Source organism: Xenia sp. Carnegie-2017, unplaced genomic scaffold, assembly GCF_021976095.1.
Source record: "Xenia sp. Carnegie-2017 unplaced genomic scaffold, XeniaSp_v1 HiC_scaffold_6, whole genome shotgun sequence".
NCBI lineage: Eukaryota > Metazoa > Cnidaria > Anthozoa > Malacalcyonacea > Xeniidae > Xenia > Xenia sp. Carnegie-2017.
In genome coordinates this window covers 15737995-15758796 of record NW_025813526.1, presented here as the reverse complement: position 1 = coordinate 15758796, position 20802 = coordinate 15737995, and the positions used below count along the sequence as shown (strand labels likewise).

At 32.3% G+C, this 20802-nt stretch overlaps 2 protein-coding genes and 1 long non-coding RNA gene across 3 annotated transcripts; all 3 read right to left on the bottom strand.

Moving 5' to 3' along the window:
* Positions 1-1361: 1361 nt before the first annotated feature.
* LOC124457374 (uncharacterized skeletal organic matrix protein 5-like) lies at positions 1362-7460 on the bottom strand. Its single transcript, XM_047007638.1, has 5 exons — positions 7417-7460; positions 6241-6419; positions 4988-5024; positions 3445-3574; positions 1362-2173 (listed from the first exon to the last, which is right to left on the bottom strand). The coding sequence occupies exons 1-5, from the start codon at positions 7434-7436 to the stop codon at positions 1655-1657; spliced, it is 885 nt and encodes a 294-aa protein (XP_046863594.1). The 5' UTR covers positions 7437-7460; the 3' UTR covers positions 1362-1654.
* Positions 7461-7491: 31 nt separating this feature from the next.
* Positions 7492-8658, bottom strand: LOC124457171. The gene is made up of 4 exons (XM_047007455.1): positions 8295-8658; positions 7932-8164; positions 7724-7754; positions 7492-7646 (listed from the first exon to the last, which is right to left on the bottom strand). The coding sequence occupies exons 1-4, from the start codon at positions 8398-8400 to the stop codon at positions 7492-7494; spliced, it is 525 nt and encodes a 174-aa protein (XP_046863411.1). The 5' UTR covers positions 8401-8658.
* Positions 8659-11121: 2463 nt separating this feature from the next.
* Positions 11122-11503, bottom strand: LOC124457377. The gene is made up of 2 exons (XR_006952550.1): positions 11424-11503; positions 11122-11340 (listed from the first exon to the last, which is right to left on the bottom strand). It is a non-coding gene; the product is annotated as an uncharacterized LOC124457377 (long non-coding RNA).
* Between the last annotated feature and the right edge of the window lie 9299 nt (positions 11504-20802).

Below are 20802 nucleotides of genomic sequence, written 5' to 3'. Positions count from 1 at the left end.
TTCTCCTGTGGTTTATAGATTGACAACATGGTTCCTTAAGGCAAGAAACAAGGCATTCTAACTCATTTTCACATTAATATTTTATATATGCTCAGCAGTCTCCGATCTAGAAATAAACACGCTATATGTCAAAGATAATTTTGATAAAAACAAAGACTCTGGATGTATGTATGTATATTTTAAATGTTTTACTACCAAAACTATTTATAGTACTTTCTACACAACGGGCCTTAACATTGTGTGTAGAATCATAGCAAATTATGAAACATCTGATTTGATGAAAATATTCAAAACACAAAAACATTGCTATTTGTAACTTTTTAGATATTTTTAAAAATAGTTTGCCTCGCATAAACATCGTTGTCAAAAAAAGCAGCTTAGCTATAAGTGAATCACTATAAACATATTAGCTTTCATAACGTTTGTTTTTTTAATTACTTTTCTGTAATGAAATGATGATTTTCTTATTTTAAATGTTCTTTACCCATTAATAAATGGTCATGCCAAAATAATTTCCTTGTGATCTGTTGTACTCAAAAAAAAATTATGCTATTAAAAAATATTTAAAACCGGGAACATTTCACATGAATTATGATTCATGTGATTCCAGAAACACCGCACAATATGACTATGCATGTGACATTGCCTAAAAATAAGATAGCGTGTTTCGAACAAGCAAAATATGTAAATAGGGGAATTAATAATTTAATAGCTTTTAAAAGTGAAACACGAAACCATACACATGAGCGAAAATTATTTTAGTAGTTATGTAACTAAGTTTCTGCTTCTCTTAAATACGCTGTCTTAATTAATACAACCGTATCTATGTAAATACGACTCAAATTTTGCATAGTTTTTAAAAAATACATCACTTTAAGTCTAATTTTAATGCGTGCAAAATACATCGTTAACAAATCAAATTCTTTACATTTTATTCCTGAATGAGTCCATGGAATAAATGATAAAATGAAACATACGTATGTTAAACAAATTGTATGCTAAACTTGTAGCCGGGCTGTGCCAATCGTCAAATAGCCGTATGCTGATAATTTCTTTTATATAGATTTTTTATTGCAATAAATCTTTTCTAAATAGCTATAATTATAAGCTCTAAGCTGCTGAATTTTTCATTTTAATTTTCTGCAATTGATCAGATATTTACATGCGTAAGAAATTGAAGCGTGTTAATTGTTGATTTTAGAGAAAATATTCTTGTCTGCTTTGTTTGTAATGAAAATGATAAACAAAATTGTATCAAATTGGAAAAAATGTTTTAAAACAGTTTTTCTCTGATATGTCTGCTGCGAGTTCTTACATTACAAAAACATGCATGTATACTATCGATTTAAGCAACAAGCATATTTTGTGTTATTTTTACATGTGCCATTTATTAACATACGTTTTTGGTGCTGTTTCAAAATTGGAAATCTTAAAGAATACAATTATTTCGCACTTACAATAGACAAATCAAATGCTAGCCTTTCAAAATGGACTTGCTAATTTAGTTTGTAAAAGTCTTATATAAATTACTCTAAAGAAAAGTTGATGAATTGTCGGTATAGCTAATAACAATAAAGAAAGTAAGTTTACTATTTGTACTGCTAAAGCTGATTGCACAAACAAAAAAATGTGGTCTACATAAGTATTACTATATTTAGGAAACAAAAATGTATCCCATTGATTGTTTGTTTTTCAATCCTTGAAAGGATCTACCGTTTCCACAGCTATTTATTTGAGCGTTTTGCTTCCATTTCTTGTACGTACAGCCAAAACCAATGAAAGAGTTGCTTTTCCTACAATTGTTTTCATTATTTCCTATAATTCCAATCCTTAAACGACGAAACAACTTCTCTTCATCCTTTGCGTTGAAACCTTCTTTATTGCAGTTTCGTTGAAGAACACTCTCTTTGATCAATGACATCCATTTGTCTCGGCTCACATTGGTTTGGCGGTATTTTCCATCAGCAACTATATCGTACAACGATTTAGCCTGAAAATTGAAGCTGATAAAATTTGTTTCACCTTTGAATTTCATTCCAACACATATCTTGTTTATTTTTGTGCTCCAGTATGTAGGAAGTTTTGTTTCCAAATCATCCACTCCTGATTTACCATTTTCAATCTTGTAACTCTTTTTATTTCTCCAAAACGATGACTCAAAGTCAAATGTTTCCTAAACATAATTTTTGAAAATTAAACCATGTTATAAACTATCCACATAGTATTTAAATATTCTTAACATTTATTTTGAAGCTAACAGCATTTATTTTTTTTTAAAACAGCAAAAAACATTTTTTTACGTGTTTAAATATAAACACAGTCGAAAATCATAATAGAGTGAAGGCGCAAATTTCTTTCCAAACTAAAACTCTTTCACTCAAACCTCCCTTTTTCTAATACTTAATTTCGGCCAGTTGTATATAAGCACAAAAAAGAAACATAAATTTAGGACAAGATATTGCTTGACTTTGAACTCACTTTCTTTCATGAACAAATGTTGCTTTAAATCTCCTACACTCGTTAAAAAAACAGTTTTTAAATTAATTGTATAATGATTTGAACTGACAGCGCTTTACGTGGTATTACAAACAAAACAACCAATTTGGATTGTCCTAGTTCAGTTGCAGATCTACTGTACGTCAAAATCAATCACTGCACCGACTTCTTGGACATCTAGACATTTTAGAATATTTCAAAAGCATTTGTAGCAGTAAATTTTCATTCTTTGAAAACTAGTGACCAATAGTTTTGTTCTATATATGTTTTGAAATTAAGAGGAATGCTTTATTTTGTCGAACGCTGATCATGTACTACCTCTATACAACACTTATTTAAAATCTCCCACGTAAGTAAAAACTTGAATAAAGTCTCTTAATTTTTATTGGTGTCCTAGACGGAAAACATGTGGACATAGAATAACCTGAATGAAGTGAGTCTGCCTGATATAATTGCAAGTGCTCCTTTCGCATTATTCGACTCATAATTCATTAGCTTCCGTTACATTACTCCAACAATTTTTTTTAACGGTAATTTTTAGCTTTATAAACTTTTAAAAGGCTGTCCCACAAAAAGGTAGTGCCTTAATATTTCCATGAAAATTTCGTTGATTATGGCTACATATTTGGACTCTACTAAATAGCAATGAGCTATTGTTTCTTAAGCAGTATTCAGGTCGTAAGTTACTGCAGAAACGTTTCTCTTCAACTGATATAGCATCATCAATCGTAATTACCATCTCAAAAATCATCACCAGCAAAATCTTATAATTTTATTGTGATCTAAACATAAAAAATGCGATTTCCATCAGAAATAACGCTCATGAGTACAACATGGATAGATTTTTATCCTTTTGCTATGCCTGCACATATGATAAAGTTTATGTCTTGAAGTGTTATACATTAGTATATATTTTTAAAGACAAAATTTAATTTATTTTTGTTGTACCTTTTTCCCATCAATTTTCATCACCAGCGTCCAGCCTTCTCCAGAACAACCCAATATGTTTTTCATACAGAAAACTTTGCTGTAGCCAAGTAAAGTATCCGACTTTATCAAGTACACACCATCTTTTGAACTTTTTCACATATTTGAATAAAACACAAAACCAATTAGAATGCGGATTTTATTGCTATAATTTATTGATATAATAGTTAAACATAAAAAGCCTTAGTGAATATTAAGTTTTTCCAAACAATTTTGTTAAATAATGAAAAATAAACTCAATTAAATATAGTGATGGAGAGTTAATTTCTATTTAGGAAAATGTGGAAAGTATTTTAATGTAATGCATTAATAAAATAATATCATAAACTGTACGTTTTTTATAATGTATTTTATAAAAAAGAATTAAAAAGAGAGGATTTTCAATCTTCTTTAACACAAGCATTTTTTTCTTTTAAAAAAATGGCAACAGCTTTAAGAAAGTGTATTTTTATTCAAAATAACACAAAATGGAAACAGATAAAGTCTATTAAAATGTTTTATCAGGTTTTTAGCTAACTAATTTATTCGCTTTAATGAAAAAATGGAAGCCAATAATTACTGTCAGTCAAGTCATTAGTCTACAGCTAGTTACAAATGCTTGATAAATTTTTTTATTCTCGGTTTATAAACTGTGAAATAATAATAGAAAATATAAATTTTCGAGACTTTTTGTTAATTTTTCTGAAATTTATCTAACATGACTATTCCAAGCCCATACAATAAGTTAGTGAAACTTTTGCGAAAATTTATTAGATTGGTAGATATTGGTGCAGCAGGAGGTAATAATGATACAATCACTTCACTTACGTTTTCGTAGGATATGTTATATTTCCGTTAAGTCATGACTTATGAAACCTCTCCCGGAATTTGGTTCACAAAGGCAACAAAGAATTTATAGCTAAACGCTTCAAAGAGCAAGGAGCGCACTACAGAAACCATTTGGGATTTTTTAGCCAAATAGAAAATTCGTCCAAGGTCCATGAAAGCAAAGATTAGTGAAATTGAAAAATGAATAAAAGCAGTAATATACTTGCATAATTGAAGCAGTAAACAAAAACAAAACAAACAAATTTCGTAAAAATCTCTATTTTTCAAATGAGGCGTAGTCGCGTGTTTTTGATGCATAATAAGTTTCATTAGCCATAAAGCTTTAATCTGATGGTCTATGTGAAACTGAATTTTTATAAACTATATACAGCCACCTTTTGTTTTTTCTTCGATGAGAAAATAGCTGTAGAATAAGGTCAACAGAAAACGATTTTGTTGATTTTCATTTTTTTATTACAGAAAATAATTTTATTAAAAAACGAGATAACCTTAATCAATCAGTTTTTACTCACGCTTAAATTTTTTTAAACTCTGACAAAAAAAATTCGCTACTTTATGACTTAATTTTTGACTGTTCTATGCTTGGTACACTTAACTTTTCTAACAAAATAAAGACTTCAAGTTAACTCTTTATTTATAGATTAAGGTAACTGGCTACGTTGATGTCACACCATACCTGCCATATTTCATTGCTTCTTTGCATGATGAAAAATCTAAAAAATAAGTGCTATAAAGCGTTAGACATTGATCAATTAAATTTGGGATGACCTAAAAGAATACGTAATATGTTAGATGAGGTGATGCACGAGCATGACTATACATCGAATATGAAAGGACATTGTTAAGAAAGAATAATATATGAACTATAACTTTTGTTTTCAATATTTTTTCTATTAAAACGCTTATTGAATTAAATGTGCTGAGTTTTATATAATTATGAGCGCTCGACAAATGGTGCAATCAGTTATCAATAGTAGCAAGCAACAAATTGACGTCCTAATAAGCAAAGAAATTGAACAATTAAAATATTATTTGGAGCGAACAACCTTGCGATTTGGAGACATTTAATTATGGAAAATAGAAACTGCTAACAAACGATGGAAAGCAGTTTTCGACAAAATTTGCGACGTGGTCTTAATTTCAATTTTTAGCTTAAAGTGTTTATAAAACGAAATTTCATGGTTTTTTATTTTATATAATTGCATAGTGTAAACCTTGAATAGTGTATTGTGAAAAATTTAAGGGGTAAAAACGATTCTTTGGGTTAGAAAATTTTATTTAAAATTGACACTGTCACACGAAAATTCAAAGGAACTTTCTCTATTAAAAATATTTTGATTTGTATAATTTTGTATTGCACTATCATTGTTTACATGGGCAACACAACCACTGCCGTCACGAGGTACTTCAAACTACTGTCCAAGGCCCAGACATGTCACGAAACAATTTTTTTAAAAACAGCAACTTTAACCACCTATATTTTTTTATCCATAGGAGTTATGAAAAAAGTTAAAACCTTATCATACTCAAAGCATTATAAAATTTTAATTCATAGCAAAAAATAATTAGGTAAAATTTCATTTTATAACCACTTGAAAGAAAATGAATTTTAGTAAAATGCGCTGGTATTTTTTTTTACTTAGAATTGTTTAAAAAACGTTATCTTGATTATAAAATTACTGGAGTAAAAAAGCCAATTCGTCTTACTTAACTTACGTAATGAGGGGACTTTAACAATATTTTCGCTTGTAAATTGGTACACATGATTCCAATTGATTACAAGAGTACTTTTATTTAGACCAGTGGTGCATTCATCATTAATCAGCACCATAGGACTGGATTTCTCGCAAACAACGTCATGATTCCACAAGTTTAAATAACTTATTTCACCAACAAATGACATATTTGGATTAAAAACACCATTCTCACATTCAAGTTTTTGACCAATAGCAACAACACCACCACCACGTAATAAAGGTAATGAATGATTGACCATAGGTTCGCTATAAATAGTACTTCCATTAAGAAATATTTTTTTACGAGTGCGACCAATTATGATGGCCAGGTGATGCCAGATGCCGTCGTTGATTGCCGAATTGTTGAGTTTTCTATTATATAACGAATAGAAGTAAGTTTAAGTCAACTAGTGTGATTTTTATTAAATAAAAAGCTTTATATCGTAACTGCATACATCTAGACTTCTTTATCTAAAACAAGTTGTTTTTTGAGAATTCTTAAACGATATTTTAATGGAATACAAATAAAGAAACTGTTAAATTTTTTCAATGAACGAAAAATTTCACTTCACATTTTTAGTGTGTTCTGTTGTCACTAAATCCCATCTTTTATACAAACTTTGGACCAAATTTCAATAAGAAAAAGCATGCAACTTAGCATGAATAGCTAAGTTTAAAAACTGTGCATATCGAAAGTTTTACTAAATATTTGCCCAAAACACTTAAAACATTTTTTGTATGATTAGAAATACATTTGAATGTTAGAAAACTGCAAAAATATTGTAAAACTTTTCCTTATTAATAATATGTATTTGTTTTACGTGTTTTGCCATGTACTTATCTGATATTTGCAGCTTTGTGAAAGTGTTTGTGTTAACGGTCGGTAATTTTGTGTTGAGAGTTGCCAGCCTTGTTAAAATATAAAACCTTTTAAAGCATACAAACGTGGAAGTCACGCGAGATCGCTTGCGTGACAAACAATGTACATAAATCAAATAATGTATTTATTATATACACATATCGATTGAATAAAAAACTCAAACGGACTTTTGTGCCACTTATGAAACTAATGCAAATCAACCTATCGCAAATGTCTTGCTTTAAAAATGTGTGTGTGTTGTGTTCAAAATGGCATTTTTTTATGCACTTCAACAAACTTTTGATTAATGAGCGATGCAAATAAATGAGTATGTTTATTCGCAATAACAGCAAATAGTTTAATGTATTGTGTTTAAGTCTTCTGAAAATAAAAAATATTTCGTGATATAAGCTATTTTAAAGCTAACGCAACTCATACAATTTTAAAAGTGCAATTCTAATGAGTTGTTGTTACTAAGAAAGAAAGTAAATTATAACATTTTCCTCTTACAAAATATGCTGGGACTGCATTATGACAACAAGGAAATTTCTTTCAACGAAAACAAAAATTCATCGGGACTATCTTCTATAGCGTAAGAAAACACCGCCATTCGTTGACTTGAGTTAATTTTATCCAAAACATCAACGTTATCGCAGACATATTGGGCATTGCATTATCCAATAGAATCACGTTTTCAACATGTGCATTTTTGAAGAGCAAATCGTAACTTTTGTTGAGTGCTAAGGATAAAATAAAATTTCTTATATTTACATCAAAATAAAAAACCACAGTGTATGTAAAAACCATCTAAACTTACACGATTGGACTTCGCATGTTTTATTGTACTCCTAAACAACAAAAATTAATATTTGTAATGGAGAACAAGCACTTTGTGCTTAAATAACAGATATTTTAAAATATTACATAACTAGATATGCATTTTTTTGACATAATACTTATGTATTCCTGAAGGAACATTTTTACTAACACAATTATTCTTCTATTGACTTAAAATTTATTTTTACCTTGACAGGGGAATTGAAAAAAATGTAATCATAAAATCGATTATGTTTTAAATCGTTTTCATTGCTTTTGTTGAGGACACTATGTAGCATTTCACAAAGACTCCAACGTCCTTGACTTAATTTTCTCCTGTGGTTTATAGATCGACAACATGGTTCATTAACGCAAGAAACAATGCATTCTATCTCATTTTTCACATTAATTTTTTTGTATATATTGCTCCACAGTCTCCGATCTAGAAATGAACAAATATATTTTAAACATAATTTTGATAAAAAAAGAATTGGGTCTAGCTAAATGCAAATTTTTAATATTTTACAACAAACCTTATTTATAGCTAGTATTTTCTACATAACGTGCCTTACCTTTGTGTGAAGAATCGAAGCAAAAATTGAAACACATGATTTGACGAAAATATTCAAAACACCAAAAAATCGTCAAAAGCACCTTTATACAGTTTTTTAAAAACATGTTGCCTCACATAAACATTGTAGTCAAAAATACAGCTTAGCTAAGTGAATCACTAAAAACAGGTGATGCCCAGATGCTCTGAAATTTGAGTGTGTAGGTGGCTGGTGGTTTGACCCACGTACGATGCGGAGCAGCATCGGCACTTGAAAGAATAGACAACATTTGAATTCAGAGTTTTGGGCACCTTGTTCTTAAACGAAAACAGGTTGGAGAGGCGTTTGGTGGATCGAAAGAAGAATCGTATTTCACAGTGTGGGAAAGGAGCACTACAAGGGGATTGAATTTTGTGCAGATTTGGGTTGAGTGTAAGCCAGTAAATGGAAGGCCAAATTACTTTATTTGCTTGGGTGCATTAAGAACAGGTGGTTTGGGTTGAAACACTTTATCAAGAAAAATGTTTATACAGTGATCAAATATGTGACAGAGAATTAAACGGCAAAAAATTTATTTGTGATGTTCAATTTAGAAAATATTTCTAACCTATCAGGGAACTTTTTAGGTTGATTCATTTGTTCCATATTTTCGCTGTTCAAAGTTGGCAAACTCCTTTTTATAATGGATGTTGCCTGTCGTTCGAAAAGTCTTCATTGACTTACTTTTGTGACGTCATGCATGGCACTTGTCAATAGAAGATATATGCACCAAATACCTTCGATGATATCATAATTCTGCTAGAATCGGAATCTAGCAATTCCATTGAAAGGCAACTTACACCCGGCATATTAAAAAGATGATTTGAACAAATTAAAACGTTTTCTTCACGGATACGTTAAACATTACACCTTGTTGTAATATTTCAGAAAAAGTTTTCGCTGATAGGTGGATTTTAACAAATGAATCAAAGGGAGGAAACAATTTTGCGTTTGCATTTAACGTTGCAAAATAAAAAACATTTTTATCCAATGGACATCATAAACTAGTAAATATAAATTGTCATAACAACACGTTGTTTATGTATACAAGGCGTCGAATTGTATTAAATATTAAAGTGAAATAACTCTCATTACTAAAATGACGCCAATATGTAATGAGACAACAAAGTTATAGTAAATTTAATAAATTATGTCTAAATCCAACACATCTGTTTCTGAAAGAATGTTATATGCAGTGTGGTGTTGAAATTAAATGAAGATATGATCTTCGCGCTTTTGCTGGACAATTTAAGCAATTGTCTCATGAAGCTGATCCCGGCAAAAGTGCTAAGATCATATCTTCATTCAACATCTGTTTCTTTTAAGTAGCTAACTTATTGCGTATGTCACTTTTTAATACATAAATTAAGCTAGAAAGGCACTTAGGTTCATTTTATTTGAGCCATTTAAAGACAAAAATAGAAGCATTCGATCTGACAAAAAATTCAAACCACCAAAAAATTGTTACCAACATTTTAAGCATTTCTTTATACACATCATCTTGCTGAACGTTGATTCATCTTCAAAATCATTATTTCTTTATTACGTTTGTTTCTTAAAGTGCTTTTTAGAATAACTTAAGTTAAAATTATAATTTTCTTACGTTAAATACATCGTTTATTCTAGCATGATAGGTTCTACATTAAAAACTAAAAATATGCTCTTAAAACTTTATTTAACGCAGGATTGTTAAACTGAACTTGTGATGAATCGTTCGAAATTATACTTAAAATATTCACTGAGACATAGCTTAAGGTAAGATTGCTTGTTTAAAACAAGCAATTAAGTACTTTGATAACAACCAGTTGTTTACGAACTGGCGGAGTCAAGTGATATCGATTATTAAAAGCATAAAAAAAACTTAATTGCGAAAATATCGTCAAAAGCTAATGAAACTCCGAAATTATCACAAATTTATTTAATTTTGTATAAGTCTAGCGCACGGTGCTTTTTAATTGAAAACTTTAGTCTGCTACAAAGATATTCGGCTATTGCTTGTTAAACCTGTTACAGGTAAAAAAATTTTATGAATAATTTTAGCTGCGACCTATATCAACTTTGGGAAGTAATAGTGAGGTAAAATTTACTTAAAACAAATACATAGTTCTATACCAACAATTCAAAGGAACCGTTATTTACAGTTAGAAAGAGACACTATGCATTTCGGCAGACTACTCGTCAGGTGTCAACGTCTGCTAAATGAGAACCTCCAAATCATGCTATATTCATAATGCTACAAATAGTCAATGTCATTCCTACTTTTAGAGATGACACTTAAAACGGAGACAGATTAAACACGTAATCCTTTTGTCGGCAAAGGACAGGATTAGTCAATTTAATTAATACCGACTCCATGACGCGTAGCTGGAATAACGAGCGACATTTTAAATAATTTTAAAGTTTTCATCAGAATAAGCATTGGCACAGCGAGTGTTGCTTAAAAGATGTTTTCTATGTGATTCAGCGATTGGATTTAGCAGACGTTGACGCCTGATGAGTAGTCTGCCGAAATGCATAGTGTCTCTATGTAGCTGTAAATAACGGTTCCTTTAAATTGTTGGGTTAGTGTTCTGGTTAAAACAGTTCTTTTAAGAACTATTACATTGTTATTATCACCATTCACCATGGTATTTGCTATTTTGAAATCCATCTTTAAGTTTAACACCACGACACAAAGTCTCTGTTTCATATACAAAAATATTTGTACATGAAGAAAGCAATAGTTGCATTGTATAGGAAAATAAAACACGAGCCGACTTTGCTACAACTAGCCATAATTATTTTAGGAAAATTTTATTTCAGCAAATAAAGGTAACGAGCATAAATTCTTTCTGTCAAACAAGTATTTATTATTGAGGTTTTCTACAAATGGGTTATATTTAGCTTCTTAGTGTCCATATGACATACGACAAAAAAGGTTTCTATGAACCAGAAACAACAACTAATTTATACTCATAGCTTGTAAATTTTCGTTCTCATCAGATGAATCATTTACAACATATGCCCATGGACTGGAAACTTTTCCATACTGAAAGAAATAAAGAACAACTTAGTATGGAGTATTGGATCGAAATATGGGGTAAATGAATACATTATTCATGCAGCATCCACCTGAATATCAGTAAGTTCCTTGTAAAACCGTCTGGCGATCTTTGGACCATTTTCCATTGTTGGTATATGAAGCATCTAAGAAAGACATATGTCAAAGAGATGTGTAAAAATATCAGAAAAAAATTAGGTAGAGGGTAGCGTTTAGCCCGAATGCACGTCTTCTAAATTGTTTAATGTTTAATCGACTAAGTATTTGAAAATAGCGCAGTTTTTGAACTACTGCTGCCTTGCTGTTTTAATTTGAATCATAAACACTGAATGTGACAGACAATATAGCCGTTTACTGCTTGTGGACTATTAACACCACTTCTACCATTTATATTAAAATATCATAAGTAGTATATATTCGAGAAAGTAGATTCAATGCAGTTATCAGTTTATGAAATAAAATATATAATGTTTATGTAAATGAAGACAAGATGGCTGTGATGATGTTGTTGTTATATTTTTTACGTTTAGTTGTCGTTTAAGGAAAACAATGGCGAATATGGGGTACATCAAAAGAAAGAACTGCAGCACATTTTTCAACATAGGACATTTCCAGCCTATAGTACCAAAGTGCTTTGGTGCTTTCAACAATTAGACGCTTTTTTAATACTTTGAGTGACTGATTTGAAAGCGCAATTTTTAGAAATTAAACATGTTATACGGCGTGTGTGGGCATCGCGCCTGGGTACGAAGCTGTTACATTTCCAAGTACATCAGAGGCAAGCGCCTTGGTTGCATTTTTCTCCTCAAAAACTTACAGCCCATAGAGTGGTTGGTACTTTGAATTAAAAATTGAACAACTACAACTTATTTTTATTAATACAGGATTTAAGAGTGGCGGAATAATGATAGTTTGGGTATTATTCATATATGCATGTTTTACTTTACTAGTTTCTATTGAAATCATATGTGTTTACGGATTATTGCTTTAAAAAACATCGTAGTCGCGACTTCAATTTTTTTACAAAACATCGACTCAGATTGATGACAGCTACGAGTAGTTCTTGTGAAAACAATGTTTTCGCGCCAAAATGACGTACTTCGTACACGTAGCCTTTGCGAAAGCTCCCCATTGACAACTTTAGGCGGTTATTTTTAAGTTAAACTCAAACAATGGCATGTATTCAAAAGTGGTGAAATTTATATTTTACATTTCATGATACATTTCATACTTACAGGTAGACACAGTCTTTCTGCTGTTCTTTGTAACCTCTTCACATTCTCGATGGGTCGAAATAATCTTATCTGGCCATCATATGAGCCAAAATATGCTTTCATGCCCTCAAAACCCTAAATAGAAAAATATAATATACTTTCACGTGTGGCTGGGGAAATGATTTTGTATAACTGAATATTTTTCATATTTATGAAATTGGAAGTTTGTGTTATGATGAATCATCCGTTTTCAATACAATAAAAATAGGTGCACATTGCGTACATGTATCTGCGCTTGCGTATGATGCGTAGATATTCCTTGATGTAAAATTAATTACATAGCATTTTAAAGTTAAAGAAAACTCGTTGAGTCGCGAATTTCATCTTTGAAATTACTTCAATCGTACTTTGCGTTAAAATGTGTGTCAGATTTTTAGCTCAAGTAGCAACTTACAAGATGTTTTAATTTGTATTATGTCGGTTATTAGCTGCTAAATCAATTATAAATAAAGAGCAATTTCCTCTAACTGTCATTATAATGAATATTAACAAATATTTGTAAAAGACTTAATACACGTCTACACAAATATGATGAAAACTCTGCAATAAGACTAAAATACTTTAGATATTGTTTTCTCTAATACATTTGACAACCAATAACAACATTTAAAGATACAGAAAATTTAAGTAAGAAAAAAAAGTAAGCATTGAAGTTCGTTAATAAATGCTATTAGAGTTTGTCTATTAATTTTGCCTCCGTTCCGCTTGTAATGCTGTCAAAGAAATGGCACTGGAGTTTGACAAATCATCTAACTATAAAACTTAGGCATTTGAGAAATATGTCTTTTAAAAAAACACGAATATGGTACTTAAATTACTAAACTGTCAACGACGGTACCCTCGGTAAAGTGAATTGATGTGGATGGATGGCTGCTGTTATCGATTCTTTTTAGACGTGCTGGAAAGATCCTCGCTATTGAGCCAATAATCAAGTCAGCGAACTAGCGGGAAAGGCGATAGCAATGTCACGCGTGACTCACGCACGGAGAAGTTCAAGCGCCGCCCTCAGAATCCAGAAAAGTTATTTAGCGCCATTTCCGGTCACTCACCGCATCTGAGTAACTTTAGAGCGGCGCTCGGAAGAAATATAAGTTATTAACCTTTACAGTTCAGGACATCCTTGTTCTGCGCGTATGTAACATTATTTTCATCAAGTTACATAATATTTTATCATGAAAATAGATTTTGTATTTTGTCAACTCGCTATTTTCTTGGCGCAATAAAATATTAAATAAGTACCACTAAAGTACCGCTTTCGCATACGCGACGCATTCAAAATCTTAAAATTAAATAAGCGCCGCGATGCTAAAGCTTTAGCATTTACAGTAATAGACGTCATACAATACGTATATCTGCGCATGTGCAGACACAAAAGGTAAATATAATTTTATACAAAATTACAAATAGAATTAAACAATAATAAATTACGCATAAATTTTACAAGCACAAACAAAAAAACTATAAGCTACATTTATATATTATACATCTCTTAAGGATTTACATTAAAAAACACACTTTAATAAGAAATCAGGCAGGAGCAACCGAATGTCTGAATATCACCACCCCACTCCCAATTAACATTCTAGGGCATGGTTAAGGATGTACCGTCAATAATACATTAGCTGTTCAATGGCAGGGCTAAGGATGTACTGTCAATAATCTATTAACTGTTTAATGGCATGGTTAAGGATGTACTGTCAATAATACATTAACTGTTTAATGGCATGGTTAAGGATGTACCGTCAATAATACATTAACTGTTCGATGGCATGGTTAAGGATGTACTGTCAATAATACCTCAACTGTTCAATGGCATGGTTAAGGATGTACTGTCAATAATACCTCAACTGTTCAATGGCATGGTTAAGGATGTACTGTCAATAATACCTCAACTGTTCAATGGCATGGTTAAGGATGTACTGTCAATAATACCTCAACTGTTCAATGGCATGGTCAAGGATGACCGTCAATAATACATTAACTTGCATCAAAGCTTAGTTGTTTACTTCGATAGTTATGCGTAGTCCACTGTTGTTGAAGATGCGGCATATCTCCTTTTTGATGTTCTCTGTTTCTATTGATGTGGTGTTTGAAATGGCCAGTCCGTCGTCTGGATAAAGTCATATGTCTGTTGTGATGTGTTGTAGTTGAGACAGGAAGTGGCTTCCTTCAAGTTCGTATGTCTCAGCACCGTTGAAGCTGCCCATTGCGACGTCGAATGTAGAGTTGTTGGTTTTGCCAGAGTTGTTGGTTGTGTATGAGAAATGAATTCTTAGCGTGTATAATGATGTTTGCTTTTGGCGTTTGTGATGTTGTCGTAGGTTGAAGCGAAATCCAGTGCTTTGTTTAGTAGGTCTTAGTTAATGAATGGATAGAAGTCTACGATGTCAAAGGATATGAAGGTGACGTTTTTTGTGTGTTTGATGGATTTCAACCACTGGATAACAGATGATGAATTTTTCCATTGGTTGAAAGAAGTTGTTTTTATGATGTTGCTGTTGATTCTGTCCAGTATTTTCTTGCTAATTTTACCAATTTCGGATTTTGTTGGGTTGATAAGTCGGCAGGTTGGTTTATTCGTAAAGTTTGGTTTATGCTCTTTAAATGTTATAAGTGCATTTTTGTGAGCGCTGGCTTCTACTCTGTCAGATGTACCCAGTTGTATGTGATATTTTTGTCTTCCGTGTGGATGGCTTTTATTGTGTCGGCATTTGAGTTCTTGTATGATTTTGTGATGTTTTGTTTAAGGAGGTCGCAATATGCTGGCTTGCCTAGCTTGTGGAAATTCGTTGTTTTGTCGGCAGCGATTAGTAGCTTCGTTTCGTGTTTCATGGTAGTGGTGTTATCTTTCATTTTGTTGAGGAATGTGCTGTTCACGTCTTTAAATTTTATTTCATTGTATCATTTTCGTCATGTCTTTCCCGATATCTTTTAGGTCGTCAATCGGTTTAGCGTTTTTAGTGCTCTTGAAGCCATGGGTATATTTATAACGGTGGTAGTATTCGGATTAAGTAAGAAGTAAGCTTTCAAGCGTATATTACGAAGAAAGGTATCAGATTTTTCATATATATATGAATTAATGGGAGAATATTCCTGAATAAAATAGCGCTCGATATCCTATGTATTAGAAGAGCGTAAGATAAAATGAAATAAAATCGACAAGTTTTTGGTGTCGCTACCCCGAGTTTCTCGCCGTAGGTCGATCTTCAAGCAACTGATAGAATATTTATTATTCCATAATTTCGTAGAAGCACTATAGCTAATGCGCATTTAATACACACAACGATTATTTTTAAAATAGACATGTTTCGACATCTCATGATGCCATCTTCAGTACATTAAATATTATTTTATTAATATTATTATTTTGTTATTGTTGTCGGTTTTATCAAGGATGACAACGGCATTGCCCTTATCACGTTTCATGACAACAATGCTATCGTCATTCGTAAGGTCGTTTAGAAGGTTGATTTCGTCTCTTGAAAATAAAAAACTACGACGGCTGTAGCTGCGAAGACCAGATAGTGCTATGTCTTTCATTCGGGTTTTACGGATTCATAGTGAAAACCAGAGTGTTCATAGATGCTTTCATTATGAGTTGCGGCGAAGAATTTTTCGAAGGGTGCGAGAAAATTACAGTGGTTTAACTTAGTAGTTGAAAAGCCAAAATATAAACCCTTGGGAAAGGATGTCTTTTTCTGTGTTGGTGATTAACCTGTTCTAGAAATTGAACACCACTTTGTCTGGGATGATTTGAATTTTATTGTAGTTCTTAGCGCAAAGATGAAAAAGCGTTCGATCTTGTATGAGTTGGTGCTGGTTTAATTTCTTCGAGTTCTCACGATCTGAAACATTCTTCAAATGTATAAAGTCTAGTGTAGATACGAATGAAGCCAGATGAGAATGGGTCGTTGTTACTTGTGCAGATAGTACGCGTACTCTGGAGTAATTGTCATTTATTTCTTCGAGGATTAGTTTGCTTTGACATTGTCGATAGGTGCAAGAACTACGCAGACGGCGATTTGCAACCTTGAACCACAAGAAACGTGGTATTGCTGAACGCTTTACATGTTGTAAGTAATTTTAAATCCAATATAGCTTTACCAAGTTCGAGCTCGATGCGTTAATACTTTCTAAATTCTTTAAGCGTTTTATTGTCATATCGATTTATCAATATTGTTGCCAATGAAGTGCCAGGCGGGAAACGGATTCTCAATATAAGTATTAGAGCCCAGCAAATAATTTTAAACATAGTCATAAACAATTTGGTTTTATTAAATTTATTAAAACAGTGACGTTTCGTCTTTACTTATCACATCTTTAGACTAATTAGGAAGTTAACAAGAATGTAGATATATATTGAGCTATCTACACACCAGAATCTCGGAATGCTTGGGGATCTCTCCTTGACTGGAAAACGCTATACTAACCCATTAATGTCAAGTATTCTTACTCTTAGTATCTCCTCTAACCACCATGTTTCGCCAGACGATTTTAAGATCATCTCACTCTGCTCCGACACATCTGACCTCATAATCCACGAAAGCCTCCTCATCTCCAAACTAAAACCTTCACTTTTACCACCAAGGCAGCTCCATCCCTCTTAAGCTTTTCTATTCTCAACACCTCACCCTAACAATACATCACACAATACATCACATCACATTACACATTCACGATAATCTGATATCTCAAACTGTGTAAATAGCTCTATATATATCTATATTAAAGTAAATGGTTTGAACCGGAGTATCGTTAAATGTTTGTAAATGTAGATCGCCAGGTTGGTATAGTCCTGAGAAGGACTGTTTTTGTTGTTGTTGACTGACGTTTCGACAACCCTAGTGGTAGTAATCTTCAGAGTCAAAATTTTGAAAATGACGCAGTGGCGTGGTGGCAAGGGGCAGAGAGGGGCAGGAGGGAGGGGAGGCAAGTCCCAAAGCTGTTGATTTTATTGGGAGCAGAAATGATTATGAGTCACGAAGTTTTAAATTTTGGCTAGAAAAATGAATTGAAGAAAACAGTTATTTCCACAGTTATAATATACAGTAAATGAAGTTAATTGTTGAGAAACAGGAAGATTGATCAAAATGAAACCTTGTAAGGGGGCATTTTACAGTCAATTAAGGGATAAAGTAATTGAGGAGCATTCTTGATGTTTCTTATGTAGCAACAAAACCTGACTTGTCAATTGTTAAAATGACTGTAGACAAAATACAGAGCCAAATTAATATCCTCTTAGGAGGCGCAACGAGGCCTAAAATGTATAGTTTTGCCTATTTCAATTTTCTTGGCTTTCTTCCACAGACAGGAATCGTTACTGGCATTGCATCTTTTTATTAATCCAAGCCTAATAATATTTTTTGTGGGTAGCCTGCTCACAGGCTAACCACAATGTTATACTAAAAAATGTCCAAATGTCCAGGTGCTAGGACGGCAATTCACAAGTTGACACGATTACATGACGACATTCAACCTATTCGCGTACCTATTTTAATTTTTAGTGGTAGCGTAGTCATCGGTAGAGTGTAATCAAAATGCAAAGGCTAACATAAAGTATCGAAACTCAATAATACTGCGGCATGCACTGCAAAAATCATTAGTTCAAAGGTGAATGTGGCGCGAAATTTGCTGGCCTCCGAAAATTGCACAGCAAGGACGTCTTGCAAATGGAACTTACAATGGTAAAACAAGGACTTAAAAGGATGAAAGAGGAAGAAGTAAATAAGACAATTATAAAAATGAAAATGACAAAGACTTGATAAAAAGTAAAGAGATAAACTTAAAATGATGAATTACAAATTGATAAAGACAATGAGTGGCATTGAGAAAGACAGGTTTTAAAAATCCAGGCCATTAAACTTCAATTTAGAAAAGGGTGTGTATTAACACATTAAAATGTACCTGGCTGATTTCTTTAGGAATGAAATTCTTTTTAAACAAATAGATCACTCGCAATAAATAAAGTACTTTAAGTCACCTGTAACTGAGTTAATGATGATATGGGAATTACAATGGCGTAGCCAACTTGTAAATTGTGACAAAAATTTTAAATTGACGTTATATATGTCGACATTATATATACACATCATATTTGACTTGTTATGAATGTAATTTTGTATTACTTATGAACAGATATAAACTTTTTTATCTGTTGGCAAATAGTTGCACTATTTCGCCTTTAAAACATGATTCTTTTTAATTTAACTTCTGCTGCATCAATTTACCTAAGGACATAGTGCGTCTTTCAAATTTATGTTAATTCGTTTAGAATATGCACCTTAACAATATCTACAAAAACAATAATGGAATAAATGATTGAATATTCCTCATAATGTGATGTATGACGACATCTGCCAGATCTCATGTGAACGACAACTCATGATGCATGTTGTTTTGTTGCGTTGGATTTGTTCTGGCAAGATTGCTATTAATAAAACTCCAGAAGCACTATATTGAAGACGAAGAAAACGTTTTACTTCGAAAAGAGGAATTTCAAACCCAGTTAGGCGACCACACGGCCGACAAATTAAAACGGATTAAATTTAATATGACGACTTTTGGGAAAATCGAAGAATTTAATGGCGATAATGAATAGCGACATTTTGTCGAACACACGAATCACTTTTCAGGGCAAAGATATGGAAGACGAAAGCAAACACCGATCGACTTTTTGGTTAGCGAAGGGAAGAAAACGTATAAGTTGATTCAAAGTTTGTAGCCATCGTTGTCCTAAAACTAAGAGTTACGAAGAGCTGGCGCTACTGGTACAGGATATAACTACCAACCGAAACCATCGAACCTTCACAGACAATAGTACAGCGTTTAAAATTCAACACTCGATGTCAAAACCAAAGTGAGACCTTTTCAATGTTAATGGCAGAATTAAGGCGTTAATCAAAGGATCGAGAATTTGGTTGAAATTTGGACGAAATGTTTGAGATTGATTCCTTGTTGGCAAAAACCATAATATTCAATAGCGATTATGAAGCTAAACTGACCTTAAAGTGAGGAACTTGACTTTGCTTTTGCTAATGAAAAGATCCAGGTCGCTTCAAAGGATCATTGACGTAATGGAGGCGGTTGTCCTTGTTTCACGTTTTATTGTGTAATTTGGGTAAGCCATAAAAACGTAATGGTTGAGAATTTGGAAAAATATCATTGTATACTACTTATTGTCAATTGAGCCCTTCCTTTTAATTTTCTTGAGGAGTCGTTGTAGTTTAGCTTTTCGGGATAGCGTAGGATTTTCATCAAGCAGTGTGAATTTTGTTGTGTTTAATACGTATATTTTATGCTCTATAGAATAATCAAATGAACCTTTGAAAAAGTGATTTTCTAAGATTAAGAAGTTCTGCTAAACATTACTCAAACAAACATGGTTGAATATAGTTCGCAAAGCTTACTTTAAAAAGTTAGTACATCTACAGCTAGTTCTACATAAATCGAATTACAAATATGTATAGCCTGAAACAAGAACACATGTGGTTCCTATTGCCACTATTGTAATTAAGAAATGAAAATATATCCCATTGATTTAAGCTATATTATCGGCTTTCCCGTGCAGTAAGCTGAGTTCCCGCAGCTGTTGATTTGAGGTTTTCGCGCGCAGTAAATACCGTTGTATGGACCACCAAAACCAATAAAGATCGGATGCATAACAATTATTTTATCATTTCCTATGATACCAAGCCTTACACGAGCGTGTAACTCGCTTTCATCCTTTGAAGTTGTCCCTATTGCAGTTTTGTTGAAGAACACTGTCTTTAATCTAATGACATCCATTTGCTTCGGCTCACATTGGTTTGGCGGTATTTTCCATCGGCAATGGTATCGTACAACGATTTAGCCTGAAAATTGAAGCTGATAAAATTTGTCTTACCATCGAATTTCATTCCAACACATATCTTGTTTATTTTTGTGCTCCAGTAGGTAGGAAGTTTTGTTTCAAAATCATCCATTCCTGTTTTACCATTTTCAATATTGTAACTACTTTTATTTGTCCAAAACGATGAGTCAAAGTCAAAGGTTTTCAACAAAACTTGTAAAATTAAAAATGAATTAAAAATTCTGTTCAAAGTTAAACATTTCAATACTATTTTGAAGTACAATAGTAATTCCTGGTTCCAAAAAATGAGTTAGTTAGACATGAACTGATCTGAGTATTATATCCTAT